Below are 14,694 nucleotides of genomic sequence, written 5' to 3'. Positions count from 1 at the left end.
CACAGGTTTGAAGAATTTACAGCCTTCACATGTTGTTTCAAGGCTGTCTAAGGAACTGTGAAGATTTTAAGAGTGGCTGAGGTCTAGGAAGTTATGGCCATAAGTTGGAGAGGATGTCAGGTTTTGATGTGTCTTATCAGGAAATTATTCTTCAGGACCACTTGGAAATGAGACCTTCTGCTGGGGTTCTGCATAACCCCAGATCAGGGATGGTCTTTACTACAGTAAATACACATACAGAAGTTATTTATTTCCTTAGAGTAAGATCCACCCTCTACACACCCCGTGATTTTGTTCTGCAAATATTTGAAGGCGCAAATTTCCTGGTAGCCAAGAAACACCAACATAACTCGGCAGAGCTTTGGGTGGGAACAAGCTCCCATTTCAGAGTCAGGTTTAACTTAAGGTTTCGTTTTTAGCTAAACTTAGCCTTTCTTATGTAACAGCTACGTCAACTTCCATCACTTATGACCAAGACTTTTCCATTGCATTTTTTTGGGTCTCATATGCATTTTTGGATATCCCTTGGGTTTTGTTTCATGAACTTGCAGCAACTCTCAAGCTAAATAATTCTACATTTTTCCCACGCCCTCCATCTCAACAGTTGTTTTCTTTCCATTTATTACTCAGCCTCAGTTTTGGGGGTTAGTTTTCTGGGGGTAAATCCTTCTATGTGCCTGGAGCACAGTGAGTACAAACCCCCTGATTAATTCTGATTTATTCCAGGGTTTGTGGGACACAGAACATCATCAGGCTCCTGGGACATTTGTGAAACAATTTAATGAAGAAACAAGAAATACCTGGAGCTTGGCTTTTATCTGGAAAATTTGTTTTATCCCATCTGAAAAACACAGAGGGTTTGGCATCCACCACCACCACTGATAAAGGAGAGGATGACTGTGGGATGCCTCTTCTCTTCTAGCAGCACTCACCTCTCCGGGAAGTGAGAAAGGATGGATTAATTGATAATTATTTCTTATTTAAGAATGCATCTGTTTAAACAACATGGTGGGATCAGGAGAGGGAATAGACTTGATGTCAATAAATAGAAATAGTAATATAATAATAAATGAAAAAGACGGGGTTGGCAGACAGCTCTTCTAAACCTCAAGTCATTTATAAATCAAGGTGGATATATTTAAAACATTAAAACCCAGCTTTCTTACTACAAATTCCCTGTAGCAGGTGTAGTTGTTCTCAGTGCTGTAAGTAGCTGCACTGCTCCCTAAAAGTGAGTAAAACCCAGGGCTGGAGCACAGAAGGCACTGTCAGAGTTTCCTTTACAAATAGTCATAATAACACTTCCCTCCCTCCCAAGGGTGTCATGAAGGTTAATTATTTAACATTTGTAAAGCACTTGCAGCACTGGAGATGAAAGTGGGAAGTATTATTAAGGATAAACTCACTTTTATAGGAGGCCTGGTCAAAAAATTGCATTTGGAGTTGAAATATGGGCTATGAGTGGGGATCCTAGGAGAAGCATCCATCAAACCTGGGAAATATGGAAAATAGAAAATGAAGTCCTTTGAAGGAGCTAATCCAGTTAATAATTAATGCACTGTTTTGGGGATGAGGGGTGCAGGTACCTGGGATTGGGGGGGTAATGCCCCACACAGCTCCCCTGTATGCCACCCTGCATGAGGTGGGTAATGGGGTCTCTGATGAAAGGAAATCTAATCATTGTACAAAATCTGAGAAAATTAAGATCTGGAGGGAAAAAGCCTTGAGACAGCCAGAATTCAGCAAATCATGGACTACTTTTGTGAGAGGAAACTGCAAATTGAAGCACCTGGTGTGCCCAGGAGTGGGGGATTTCTGTGTCCAGGATCACCTTTCCCTCCCAGCTGGAGTTTGGGAGGCAGGGAGGAGGCAGGTGAGGCGTGTGCCACAGGCAGGGGAGGAGCACAGATCACCTGGGAGCAGGTGCAGCACCAGGATCACCAGGACAGGTAAGGCTCTGCTGGCAAGGGCTGGCACAGGGAGGGGGGGAGCCACCCCACACCATGGGATGGGAACGCACCCCCTGCCTGCCCTTTATGGACCCCTCAATTCGGCATCCAAACTCCACAGGGAGAGAAGAGAGGTGTCAGGGTGGGTGAACCACCTCTTCCCTTAGGAAAGCACCTTTGGGAGAGATTAAAGTGTCCTCAGCCCACCGAGGTGTCCCCCTGCTCTGAGGTCCCCGTGGAGGGGCTCATAGGCTGCTGTCCCTGCTGGGCTGGGAGGCAATGGGACAGTCCAGCAAGCCCACAGCAACGTTTTCCAAGGAGGAAGTTGAAAAATAAACATATGTGGGGCCCTAAAGCAGGCAGAGGTGAGAGCGGGGAAGCCTGGAGGCAGCAGGGCCCCAAAACCCTCTTGCCGCTCTGCAAGGAGCCCTTGCTGGCTCCCTCCTCCACTCCCAGCCAAATTAAATGCAAACCCTCTGTCTCACAGCCAAACCAAAATTTCTGCTGTGTGCACTGAACCAGCAACTCCCTCCCCACCTTTCTCTACCACAGAAATGCCTAGAAAAGTCACATCTAATGCCTAAAACCTCACAGATTAGATTCGTAGAGTCCCAGAAAGGCTTGGGTTGGAAGGGACTTTAAAGTTCATCTTGTGCCACCTCCCTTGCTGTGGGCAGGGCCACCTTTGCTGCAGGGGAAGGTTTTTTCCCTTCTTTCTTCCATTCTTCCTACCAGGTTATCATTAAAACCTACCAACCCCTCACCTTGGCAGTGCAGGGTGCAATGGCCAAGGCTCCAGGTGCTTGTGGAGGGGGATGTTGGGGACCACAGCTCTGCGATACCCAGGGACAAGCTGTGGTACTCAGGAGGCTTAGGGTTACGTGTTTTATCGATATTTTGGGTATGTATTGCAATGGAAATGATTTTAATCCTTTGTCTTCAATAGTTTTCCTTGAGGGATATTAAAGACACACAGTGCTTAACCTGTGTCACATTCTGGGGCCATTGAGACAATTTGAAGACAAGCATTCATTTCCTCTTTGGAAAATACCCAGAGAACTTGTGGAATCCAGTGAAGTTGTGGCCTGGAAGAGTTCAAGGCCAGGTTGGATGGGTCTTGGAGGAACCTGGTCTAGTGGAAGGTGTCCCTGCCCATGGCAGGGGGTGGAACGATACTATCCTGAAATTCCCTCCAGCCCAAACTGTTCTGTGATTCTAGGATTCTATAAATACTGATTTTTGTGGCATTTTTGGTGGTGATAATACTGGGTTTGAATTTATTTTGGGTTGGTACCTGTGAGGGGTTGTTGGAGTCAGGGCTGCCCCATAACATATCATGGAGCAAGGGAGGCAGTTCAGGGCACAGATGGCACTCACCTCTTTAGAAAGCACTTTAATCTCTTTACCATTACGTAGAGGCAAAGAAAAATGGCTTTTGAGATGGTAAAGTGCATTTCCCCAAACAAATAATTTTTAAAGTCAGACCTCACTGTCTTAAAACCACAAATAAACAAATGCAGGTCACAAGAGAAAGAATGAAGAAGTGCCCGTTCTGACCCCCTGTAATTAGCCTTTGGCTAATTAATTTTATTTCTCAGCTTTCTTTGCTGGGATGTAGCTTCTTGCTGCTTCCCCGATGGCAGGGCTCAGGGCAAGGATAGGGATGGAGAATCCAAATCAGGGGCTTGTAAAACAGGAGACAAACGGAGACAGCATAAGGAAGAAGAAGCAGAGAGCTGTATAATGCCTCCATCACTAGTTTTTATATCTCTCTCCCTCAGTGTCTCTTTCCAGGTGGATCCATTGTGTCTATTAAATAGACCTCTACTCCAGCATCCTGAATTTAAAGCTTTCATCCCTGTTTGAACTTCCGTGTTGAATTTTATCATTTCAGGAGGATGGATTATTTCAGTTTGTGTTCTCTGGCTGCAGATCCTGCAGTACCTGATGGTCCTTCACATACTTCCTGGCAATTGAACCTAATAGTTTCCAATGATGACATTTTTTTAACCTAAGTCCAAACCCCTTAAAGATTCTTTAGAGGCAGAAATGTTGCTTTCCTGCTTTTGAGGCTGCAGCTGAGCTCACCAGTATGAGGAAGATGATTGCTCAGTGTCACTGTTAACACTCCCTGGTGCGGACAGAGACAGAAGGAAAAGAGAACTCGACAATAATGGGATGTAATGGTTCAGAGTGTGGTTTTAGCCTGACATTAATGCGTTAGGGATCCAGCTCCTGTGGGAGCTAATGGAAGTGCTGCTATGATTATAAGTGTCTCTGCAGACGAATAAGACAATGCTGGTAATGAGTGAGACAGCACAGGGTACGGGAGGGCTTATCACTGTCAGTGATGCCTCTCCAGATAGCTTTCGGGTGTCTCCTGCCATCTCTCTGTGCTCCCCTGTGTCTGGACTACTGCCATCCCCATCAGGTGCTGGATTTGGGCTGTGGGGTTGTGTTGTATTCAGGGAGACACACAGAGGACATGCAGGATAGGGAAGGGGATGACTGAGGATGTTTTTTGGAGCACAGCAGCTCAGCTGCTGTGAGTCTGTAGGTTGGGGTTAGATGTGCTCCTGCAGCTGCAGATTCAACAGAGGAGCCCCTCCGGAAGGCTGGAAATAGCTTCATTATCTGCAGATACACATCTCAGTGGCATTCCCCACCTCAGCCTGGGCGGGTTTTTTTGCAAGTCAACGCATTTCTCCTCTTCCCTGGGTCAGTCTTTCCCTGGGGACCATCCCTGTCACCCACAGGTGCTCTGAGAGACAAGCACAGGTCCTACGGTGAGCAAACCAGCTCCGGTGTGTCTGAACTACCTGATTCACACAGGTTGAAGGGCAAAGTTTATTGTAGGGGTGGTGGCTGTCAGCTCTTCCCACTGGTGAACTTCAGACTGTAATTTCCTAGCTGAGGAAAAAGGAAGTGATGCCCTGACTGAGACACTATCAATGGACTTAAAAAAAAACCAACTCAAAAAAACTCAAAACAAACAAACAAACAAAATTGCATTTGGAGTTAAAATATGGGCTATGAGTGGGGATCCTAGGAGAAGCATCCATCAAACCTGGATGGGAAAACCCTCAGGAAACCAAATAAGACATTTGGAAAGGTAGAATGGCCTAGGTTTTGGCTAAAAAGAGAGTTTGTGACTTCCAGGGTAGTGTGAGAAGGAGGTGAAAGCCTAATCAGGCTCTCAGTCTCCTTACCCTTACCATCATCCAGATGCCTCCCCAGGTGGTTGGGTGCATTAGCTATAAACCAAGAAAAAACAAGCTCCTGTGGGAGGTGATAAGAGCAGATGAAGCAGTAAATCATTAAGCAGACACAGCCTAGGGCACCATAATAAACAGGGCAGAGAACACGAATGACAAGCCAGCAGGGACAAGGGGGTGTTGCCAAACATGGCTGGGTAATGAGGGAAGGGACAAAGTTTAGCAGGGATGTCCTGGGATGGTGGCTGTGGCCACCAACACCAGCACCCACTGGACTTTCAGCTTGTTCTTTTCCCTGCTGGTTGTAAGCATGTCTCACTTTGGAGCTACAGGGATAAAAAAGAGCTGTTTGCCTTAGGGCACAAACATAACTGTGGTTGGTTTTTTTCCCTTGTGCTTACCCATTGCATGTTTTCAGAGGAGGAAGAGAAGCAGGAGAAATAGTTTTGCTGGTCACATGTCCCAGCTGAGCCACGTGCTCCCTGATATCAGGCCAGCAACCCCAAAAGAGTCCCCATCACCCCCTGAGCTCAGCCCCGATCACATAAGCACTGTAAGGTGGCTGTGCATATCCTATTTAGCTGAACTTTTATTTGTGATTGATCATTTTATCCTTTAGGTCATCCCAGTTTGACTGCGTCGATCTCAGGTGGAAAATCATCAGGCCCCACTTTGTATCAGCGTTTAATATGTAACTGCAAGAGCTACATCAGTTATATGATGTTGTGGTCATGTTATAATTATAGCATTAATACAGCATGATATGCCTGCAATCCTTCTTGTTGTGGTGTTCTGGGATGGGTTTGGTTCTGCTTCCGGTTCTTACCCTGATATTTTACAATTCCTCCTCGTACCTAAGCTAAATTTCCCCTCTTTCAGTTTAAAGCCATTTCCCCCACTTCATGTCTATGATGAGATTCTCTACTCACCCAGAAAATACTGACTTTTCAGCCCTCTCCATGGCTTGGGAATGCTGCTCCCTTAATCACAGGGCAACAGGTGGATGCTCCCATTTCCCAATTGCCCCTTTCAAAGGACTACAAAGATGATTGTATTAACCCACTGGACTGTGCCAGCCCTGCTGGTAAACAGCATCTTGCTTTGATTTTCTGTTTAATAACCCAATGCACCCATTGTCAAGAGATCTTCCCTTTTAAGTAATGAAATAAGGCAGAACCCTGCAGTGTTAATAGTGACCTGCAAAGCTGCCAGCTCACACCATGACCTTTCCATGTACAGCTTTTCCACTCTTGGATTAAATCCCCCCTAAATGTTTGGTGAAAACAGGATGGAAACCAGCCTGATGGCACTTCAGGGACACTGGCCCCATGTGCTCCCATGTGTGGCTGCATGTTACTGGGGTGATGTTTGCACATGGAGCCAATGTTTGCTTAGCTTGAGCTGTTGGATTAGCTGTTTGGTTAAACCAGCTCAGATCAGGCAATTTGGTTGCAGGGATTTAGGAGATTAGTTTTGACCCACTGGATTTTCCTGCTCAGGGACAGACTCTGCTGGGAGATGGTATCTGCACCAGCCATGGACGTCAAAGGGTGAAACAAGGTGTCTCTGGGACAAACCAACCTGAAATCAGATAGTAATAAAGCCAAAGAAACAACTCCTTTCTCCAAGCCTGATAGCAACAACTCATGATTAACCCACCACAAAAATTATCCCTTGTGCAACAGCAGAATAAGAACATTTTTGGTTTATATTTTCAGCAAGTGGGGATTGAAGCCCAAAATGCTGCTGGGGAAGGCAGTTTCTGGAAAATCAGGATGTCTGCGATGGGGTGGTCAGATCCAGCTCCATGCAACTCCTGCTATGTGGAGGGACAGCATCCACACCACAAGGGAGATGGTTTCTGCCCAGTGTCATGTGTGGATTGGCACAGAGAAGTTACTGAACAGAGAAGGAAGTCCTGGGCACCAGCAGAACAGCCTTCGTTATCAATTATAACATTCCAAATTGCCCAGCCTGACACCACCTCACACCAAGGCAGCCCTCAAACATATGTCTGAGCCCACATGAAAGAGATGATCAGTTCTCAACCTAATTAAGCAAACAGCAAACAGGAGCTGGCTGGGTTTAATTGCTGTAATCCTCCCAGGAAATGGGTTTCCCAGCATCCTGCAAACCATACATGTGTGCACCCCAGCGCAGAGGCTCCAGCGGCTTGGTGCAAGTCCTGGTTTTGGGATGTTCAGGAGAGGGAAGGAGTGTGAGCAGGTCAGGATGCAGGGAACAACTTGATTTGTTTGCCCAAACCCACAATATTTTGTTTCAAGCAGCTTTTGGGATATTTTTGAAGGCATATTTTTAACAAAATATGTTTTGGTTTGTGGAATAGCTGCAGGCTATTTTTCACCTCTTCTATGGCGTGAAATAATTCCAGAGATTCTAAAAAAAATTTGGACTTTGCACATCACTTCTGTAGCTGTTCATGCAGCTAAAGAAACACTCTGTTTGCCCCTAGATGTTCCTGTTTTCCCTGGGCATTATCACTCCTACCTGGTCCCGAAAATCCCACCCTGCCCTGGTCCACAGCAGATCCTTATTCTCATACTTGCAGAAGAGCAAGAAAAGCAAGACCTATTGCTGAGAGGGATCCTTGGAATTAAAGGTTCAGGCTGGGACGTGTCAGATATTGCAGCAGATTTGGGGCCTTTTTGAAACAACTATGGCTTTTTTGAGATTTCCTAATCTTGGGGCAAGGACCTCAGAGAAGTCCCAGGGGTTCCTAGTGCCCCTTCCTATTCCCATGTGCTTGGTCAAGCCTACTCCAGTCCTCCCTGAAAGGGAAATCCTATTTTTTCCCAGTGTTATGCCAAATAACTTGTTTAAATTGAATAATGACATTGTTTTTCTTTGCCTTGTAGGCAGAGGAGGTTGACAGGATGGCGAATTTTAAGGGTCATGCGCTTCCAGGCAGCTTCTTCCTGCTATTTGGGCTCTGGTGGTCTGTGAAATACCCACTGCAGTATCTCAGCCAGAAAGTAAATAAGAAATCTCACAGGACTTACTGTTTCCAGCGTGTGGATGCCATTGAAGGGGGAATCAAAATCCTCTTTTCTCTAATAGGTAAGGGTTATATTTCACTTGCTATGCCAGTATTCACCTAGCCTGTAGTGATGACTGTACAGGAACCCTGACTCCAGAGAAACTGGTCTAGATGTGGAAGGATCAGAGAATCTTTAAGGCTGGAAAAGACCTCTTAGATCGTTGTCCAATCACTAACCACTGCCAGGTCCACCATTAAACCATGAACCTGAGCACCACATCTACATGTTTTTGTACACTTCCAAGTATGGTGATTCTAGCACTCCCCTGGGAAGCCTGGATGCATCCTTGATGTCTATCTTGACTTGATCTCTGGTATAGCTTGATGTGGAAAAGCAAGTCTCATACCCCTTCCCAAAGCTGAGCTGCTGTTAAACACAGGCCTGATTTTTCCATCCACTCTTTTCTTCATAATGCAAACTCACCAGCTCCTGCTTCAGAACCCCCACCAGCAAGGAGTAGTCTCAACCATTGCAAATAAACCTCCAGAAACTCCATGCTCTTGGATGTCCTGCAGGGATGCTGGCGGAGCAGTTCGTCCCCGATGGTCCCCACTTGCACCTGTACAGCGGGGAGAAGCACAACTGGGTGAAGCTGATGAACTGGCAGCACACCACTATGTACCTCTTCTATGGCCTCTCTGGGCTGGTAGATGTCCTCACCTACATCTCCCAGGTGGTGCCGCAGGGTCTGGATCGCCTTATGTTGGCCGTGGCCGTGTTCGTTGAAGGTTGGTAGAAGGTGGTACTTAATTTGAGGAAGGATATTGGGCACCAAGTCAAAGAAGGACTAAAATTTGCCTGATGGAGGTATGGCTCCAGATGCCTCTGGAGATTGGACACATTGTAGGGGATATACTATGGCAGGGTGGGATGGAATGAGATGGCAAATGCAGTCACAGATAGGTTCTGCTTTGGGATTTCTGGGGCTACTGCAGTGCAGAGCAGCAGAATGAGGTTCCTTGTTACACCAAATGGCTGGTGGACTCCGCATTCCTCTGCCATCCACAGGCTGTTCTCCCGCCCCATATTTCCCCTGAGAGCCATTAATTCCACTGCAGGCATCATTAGCCTCATCTGCTTGCATGGCACGTGGCAATTTGAAGTGATTAATTTCAGCTTCAGCACAGCACAAATATCATTCTGTCCTCAGACTGCCTTGCAAGTCACCAGCCGGGATTCCAGACCCATCTTGGATTATAGAATCTTAAAAAGACTTGGCTTGGGAGGAAGCTTAACGATCATCCAGTTCCAACACTGTGCCATGGGAAAAGAAGGTCTTTTTTATATAGAACCCTCCTTAATGAAGGCACAGGTCCTGTTACTTCTCCTCTCCCAAAACCAGAAGTTTCTGAGGCAGCAGCAGGGGCAGCTCCACATGCACAGTTTGGCATGTAAGATCACGAAATCAATCATTTACAGCTGCCAAAAGATGGTGAAGTTTAGCAACAAGAAAGAAGGACACAGCAGGAGCCTGGCTGGAAGGGAAGGATCATCTGAAGAGGTGATGGCACAGATGTGGGAAGAAAACTACCCTGTCCTTGATCAGGATCTGTATTGCTCAGATCCTCCTGCCCCAAGGTTGGGCATCTCATCCTTCCAGCATGCTGGGATGCCAGGAGGCTTAGGGACATGGTGCTATGGTGGAGTCCCTACTTTCTATGATGGCCTGTCTCAATTTGCCATCCAGGGAGGTGATTTACTCAACTCGGTGGCCATGGCTGTTGTTGTTAATGCTGCTCTAAGCAGGGTTCATGTTTTGGCAGGTTGTCTCTTCTATTACCACGTCCTTCACCGCCCCATGTTGGATCAGCACATCCACTCCCTGCTGCTCATCACCATCTTCGCTGGGGCTGGCAGCATCTTGCTGGAGGTTTTCCTGCGTGACAACATTGTCCTGGAGATGTTCCGAGCCAGCATCACCATTGTCCAGGGAACATGGTTCTGGCAGGTCCGTTCTGCCTTCCCAGAGCAACGGAGCAAAGAGAAAAGAGGGGAACGAGTTGTACATCACACATCAATCGCACATCTCCCAAGGATTATTTCGCCAGGCTCACTTCATAAATAGCTCATAACCCAGAATGAAAATTTACTTATCACAGGTCATCTCTGATGGCTGCTCCTGCTGCAAGAGCTGCTTGTTTTGGCTTATTGCTTCTCCAGGGGGAAGACTGAAAGCAAGTGAGCAACATTTCGCAGTACCTAACAACCAAGTACTAATTGCTTAATGTGTCTAATGCTCCCTGCAGCCCTCCCTCTGGTTTAGTGGAAAGATACAAACCCCACCAGCAATAAAACAGCTGAGTTAAAATACAGCCAGCTGCTTGCTTTGGTAGGAGTTGGAAAAGCAAAGTAATCAGTTGGAGATAATTGCTGTCAAAACTCAGCTTTCAAAAAAAACCCCAAAAACCCCAAAGAAACAAAACCAAACCAACCAACCAAAAAGAAACAAAAAACCAACCAAAATAACCACCTCAAAACCAAACAACTTTCCCTTCTCTTTTTCCAGGCTGCACTAGCCCAAACCAGCCTTTATTCAGAGGTCAAAACTATGCTGAGCTTATAAAATACTAAATCTGGGATTTTTAAAGGATGGCTTGGAGTTTGGAATGCTGAGGGACAATTGTGTCTGGATATTGAACAGAAAAAGAGAAATATTGGGCACAGATTGGCTTTGTGTGGCCTCTCATTGCAAGGATGGACTTCACTCTCTCAGCAAAAACCTCTGTCCTGGTCAGGGCTCAAGTTCCTCAGTCACCGCTGAGGTGGTGGTGAATAAAGGTATCTCTGTGAGGGTGATGAGGCTCTGGCACAGGTTGTTTAAGGTCCCTTCCAACCCAAAGCATTCTTGGATTCTATAATTTTTTTCCCAGCATAATTGTTCCACCAACTTCTTATTCCACCCAGATCGGTGTTGTGCTGTTCCAGCCGTGGGGAGGTCCAGTGTGGGATGAGAATGACCACAGCAACATCATGTTCCTCACAATGTGTTTTTTCTGGCACTGGGCAGCTGCTGTGGCCATCCTGTGTGTGAACTACACCCTCGCTTACTGGTATGGCTGAGACGGGGGCTGGGACAGGAACTGGGGCAGGTCTGGGGTAGGCAGGCAGGGTGGGATGCGTGTAGTGAGACAGATGTAACTCAGCCCTTCCTGCAGTACAAAATCACGGCTGAATAAGCAATCCAAGACAGGTTTTAGGGCAGTTGAGTGCACAGAATGCAAAACAGTGTCAATGAAGAACACGGGCGTTCAATGGGGAGAAGTCAAACAACTGAGTCCTAGAGGTGCTCCTGGAAGTCACACTGATTATTTTCCTCTGTACTGAGTGCTGAAGTCAAACTTTAATTTGATAGAGACATCAAAGCATTACCAGGATCTCCTGACACTTCATCTCCTGCCTTGCAAGGACTTCAAAGTGGTTGAAGGTCACTGAATTCTTAGAGGTACAAAAACTAAAACATTGCCTGCCCCCGGTTTGGCTTTTCCAAGGGGATGGGAAGATTATCCCACTTTAAGGGATGCTCTGAGGGATGCTATATGAGCTACAGAACAGATAGTTCAGTCCATGCCATCAAATAGACTTTTTACAGAACAAAAACCACTCAATTCCCCATCAATAGCATTTTAGGACCTCTAGAATGAGGGTTCTGCTGAGTGGCATTGGGTTGGGGATTTTTCTAATAATCATTTATTTCTTCTGTGCTACAGCTGTCTCCAGAGGTTCTGGAGAGGGAGTGGAGAGCCCTACATCAACCTGGGGGTCTGGCAGCAGAAGTGTGACAGCAGCTCCCAAGCTGCCTTCTTGAACGGCTCCGATGAAGAGTGAAGAGGGTGTAAACTCCTGTTCCAAATACATGAAACGTCCTTTTCCCAAAAGAAACAAATCTAACGAAGTATTTTTTGTTTTGGAAGAGTGAGAGGTGCCCCCATGGTGCTGCTAGGAGGAAGGCTGAGCACACAGAGGTGGCTGCCCTCCATCCGAACCTGAATATCTCAGGCTCAGACACAGGCACAGCTTGAAGTGATTTTTAGCAACAAAACAAAGCATGGAAATTTAACATGACAAGATTTCTTCATTCTATGGGCTCCCCCATGTGTTCCCATAGGGATGGAGGGCATCCTTTGGCCAGCTGACTTTTCCAAGAGCCTAGAGGCTTTGACCTGCCATGATTGAAGTCAGGGAAATCGCCAGGCTGAGGTCATGTGCCTCTATAGCAAGGCATCACCCCAAGGAATACAAGTAAAAGAGTGTTCAGTGTGGGATTATGGTGATTTTTGCAGCACCAGGGCTTGATTGCACACAATACAAATGTTGTTACTGAAGCTTTGAACTAAAGATGGGTTTTGTTAATCGTTTTCATGTTCACTTAAAGGCTAAGAGAGTAAATAAATGTGAAATAAAACTCCTCACTGAGCTGATATCCTTCAATTTAAGACTGATGAATTATAGAGTGTGCAATGATAGCTTAGAAAAATCCGTCCCTCAGACCTGCAAAGCCTGAAGGACTGCAAAATACACGACTATGCAGCAGGGATTCATGAAATGTCCCAGTTTTCTATTGAAAATAAACCCCCTCAGCTTGGAAAGCAAGATGAAACAGGCACATGGTTTGTTTTTAGGCTGCCTTTACTGGCTAATTTCTTGCAAAAAGTGATTGGAAATGTCACCTCCTAGACACAAGGAAAACATGCTAGTACTGCGGGGTTTTTTAAAAATATATATCTATATACATCTATATATATAAATAAATAAAATAACCACCAGCATAAGGTAAATTGCCATTGTTCATGTCTCAAACCCCAGGGCTGGAAGGATGCTCTGCACTGAGATCTCCCTGCTGTGTAGTGGGGGATGGATGGCAGCAGATTTTTGTGCTCATGTTCATGACTGCACAGAAAATCAGCTCCTGGCAGGTCCAAGGGAAGGCAAAGTTCATCCTTTAACCCTTTTTCCCTTGTGCAAAGAGCCTGTCACAGACTGCAGCCTGGACTTTATTACTTATTAACAGTGCTATAAAGAATAGCTTTCCTTGAGTGCCAGTTTTCCTGTATATACACTGCTAAGCTGGTTTATTTTGCGGGGCTGGATCCTGGGAGGTGCAAACAGACTGGGCATGATGACAGTGAAGCAGCAGAGCTGCATCTCTGTAAATCCATCTCATAACGTCATGACTGGGTCTCATGATTGTAACCACTGAACATGAGGAGCATTTTGTAGGTATCTTCTTTTCTGCCAAGGCATGATAGTTTTTCCAAACATCACAAATTCATCTGGCTGCTATGAGACACAGCCCATTCTGCAGGTGCCACCTGCTAATGGCAGAGACCCCACTCCATGAGGAAGGGGACAAACCAAGTTAACAGGAATGCTGCAGGACAGGGATGGGTTCACTGAAGAGCAAAAAAGCCTTGTATGATGCTCTGAATTATTTCTGGTCTTTTGTGAATTATTTTCTTTTTGGAAACAGCTCAAGCATCGCTATTCCCATTAAACAGCCAGGGGAGGGCAGCAGCTGCAGTTGGACTAGGAACGGATCCAAGCTGGATGCAGTCATCTTCCTCCTTCCCACCCCCGAAAGCCAGAGTTTTTTTCCATTCCAGGGCACACAAGTGAAAGCTGACTTTGGTTTCTAAAAGCACTCCTTGCTTCTGGAAGTGAGATAGGGTTTATTTGATTCTTCACAGCTCTTAATCAAGTTGCTGTCTCCTTCCCCCCCCCCCCCCCCCCCCTTTCTTTGGCCCCTGTCACTGTGTGGCAACAAAAGGCCTTTTCCCTCCACAGCACCCGGTGTCTGGAATGGTTTCTGTTTGCCTCATTAACTCCCTGCTTCCACAAACATCCCAGGACTGTCAGCAAAGCACTCACTAATTTGTTTTGCAGCTCCAGAGCACATTCTTTTCCAAGGTATGAAGGTCAGCAAAGGAGGAGAGATCCAGCCTGTGATTAAGGAAGGAAATACATTTTGGGTTCATTTCTGCATGAGAAATAATGACTTTTATTTCAATTAAAAACAGTCTGTAAATAGTTTAGGTACCCAAACAAGGTATGAAGGTGTCTGGATCGGTGGTACAGAGATGGTTTATTATATAGACATGCAACCATATGCCATCCTCACATTATTTTCTTGAGAGGTGGATATTTTAGGACAGTCCTAGATGGAGACTTGCTTTTAACACAACATTAATATCAAACAGTTGTTCTGGATCATGTTTTTCAGCATATAATGTTTGGACTTGATGATCTTGGAGGTTTTCTCCAACCAAAACCATTCTATAAATGGAATTAAAAGTGTCTCTGTACTGGATCCTTTGGCCAAGCAGCTGGAATGGGCTGGGGTTGGGTTTGTATCCATATCCACACTGATTTTAAAAAGACCAGGATGCCCGAGGTGGTGTCTCAAGGATGTTTGTTTCTTGTGTAACTGTAGCCCGATGTTTGATTTTGTCACTCAGGTGTCCTGCTCATCGACGG

At 45.9% G+C, this 14,694-nt stretch overlaps 1 protein-coding gene across 1 annotated transcript; it reads left to right on the top strand.

Annotated features, from left to right (window-relative positions):
- Positions 1-1,860: 1,860 nt before the first annotated feature.
- On the top strand, positions 1,861-12,997 carry LOC136300765 (transmembrane protein 45B-like). Its single transcript, XM_066203382.1, has 6 exons — positions 1,861-1,949; positions 8,041-8,242; positions 8,739-8,951; positions 9,987-10,171; positions 11,128-11,273; positions 11,931-12,997. Exons 2-6 carry the CDS (start codon positions 8,059-8,061, stop codon positions 12,046-12,048), a joined length of 846 nt encoding a protein of 281 aa, XP_066059479.1. The 5' UTR covers positions 1,861-1,949; positions 8,041-8,058; the 3' UTR covers positions 12,049-12,997.
- The last annotated feature ends 1,697 nt before the right edge of the window (positions 12,998-14,694 follow it).

The sequence above is a fragment of the Chamaea fasciata genome, unplaced genomic scaffold, assembly GCF_029207755.1.
Source record: "Chamaea fasciata isolate MVZ Bird 193981 ecotype frontalis unplaced genomic scaffold, bChaFas1.0.hap1 SCAF_24, whole genome shotgun sequence".
Lineage (NCBI taxonomy): Eukaryota > Metazoa > Chordata > Aves > Passeriformes > Sylviidae > Chamaea > Chamaea fasciata.
The sequence above is the reverse complement of the archived record's forward strand: the minus strand, read 5'-3'. Positions and strand labels throughout refer to the sequence as shown.

Coding starts and splice junctions, on each gene's coding strand:
- LOC136300765 (XM_066203382.1), top strand. CDS start 8,059: ATGGCGAATTTTAAGGGTCATGCGCTTCCAGGCAGCTTCTTCCTGCTA. Junction 8,243..8,738: donor AATCCTCTTTTCTCTAATAG/GTAAGGGTTATA, acceptor GATGTCCTGCAG/GGATGCTGGCGGAGCAGTTC. Junction 10,172..11,127: donor AGGGAACATGGTTCTGGCAG/GTCCGTTCTGCC, acceptor TATTCCACCCAG/ATCGGTGTTGTGCTGTTCCA.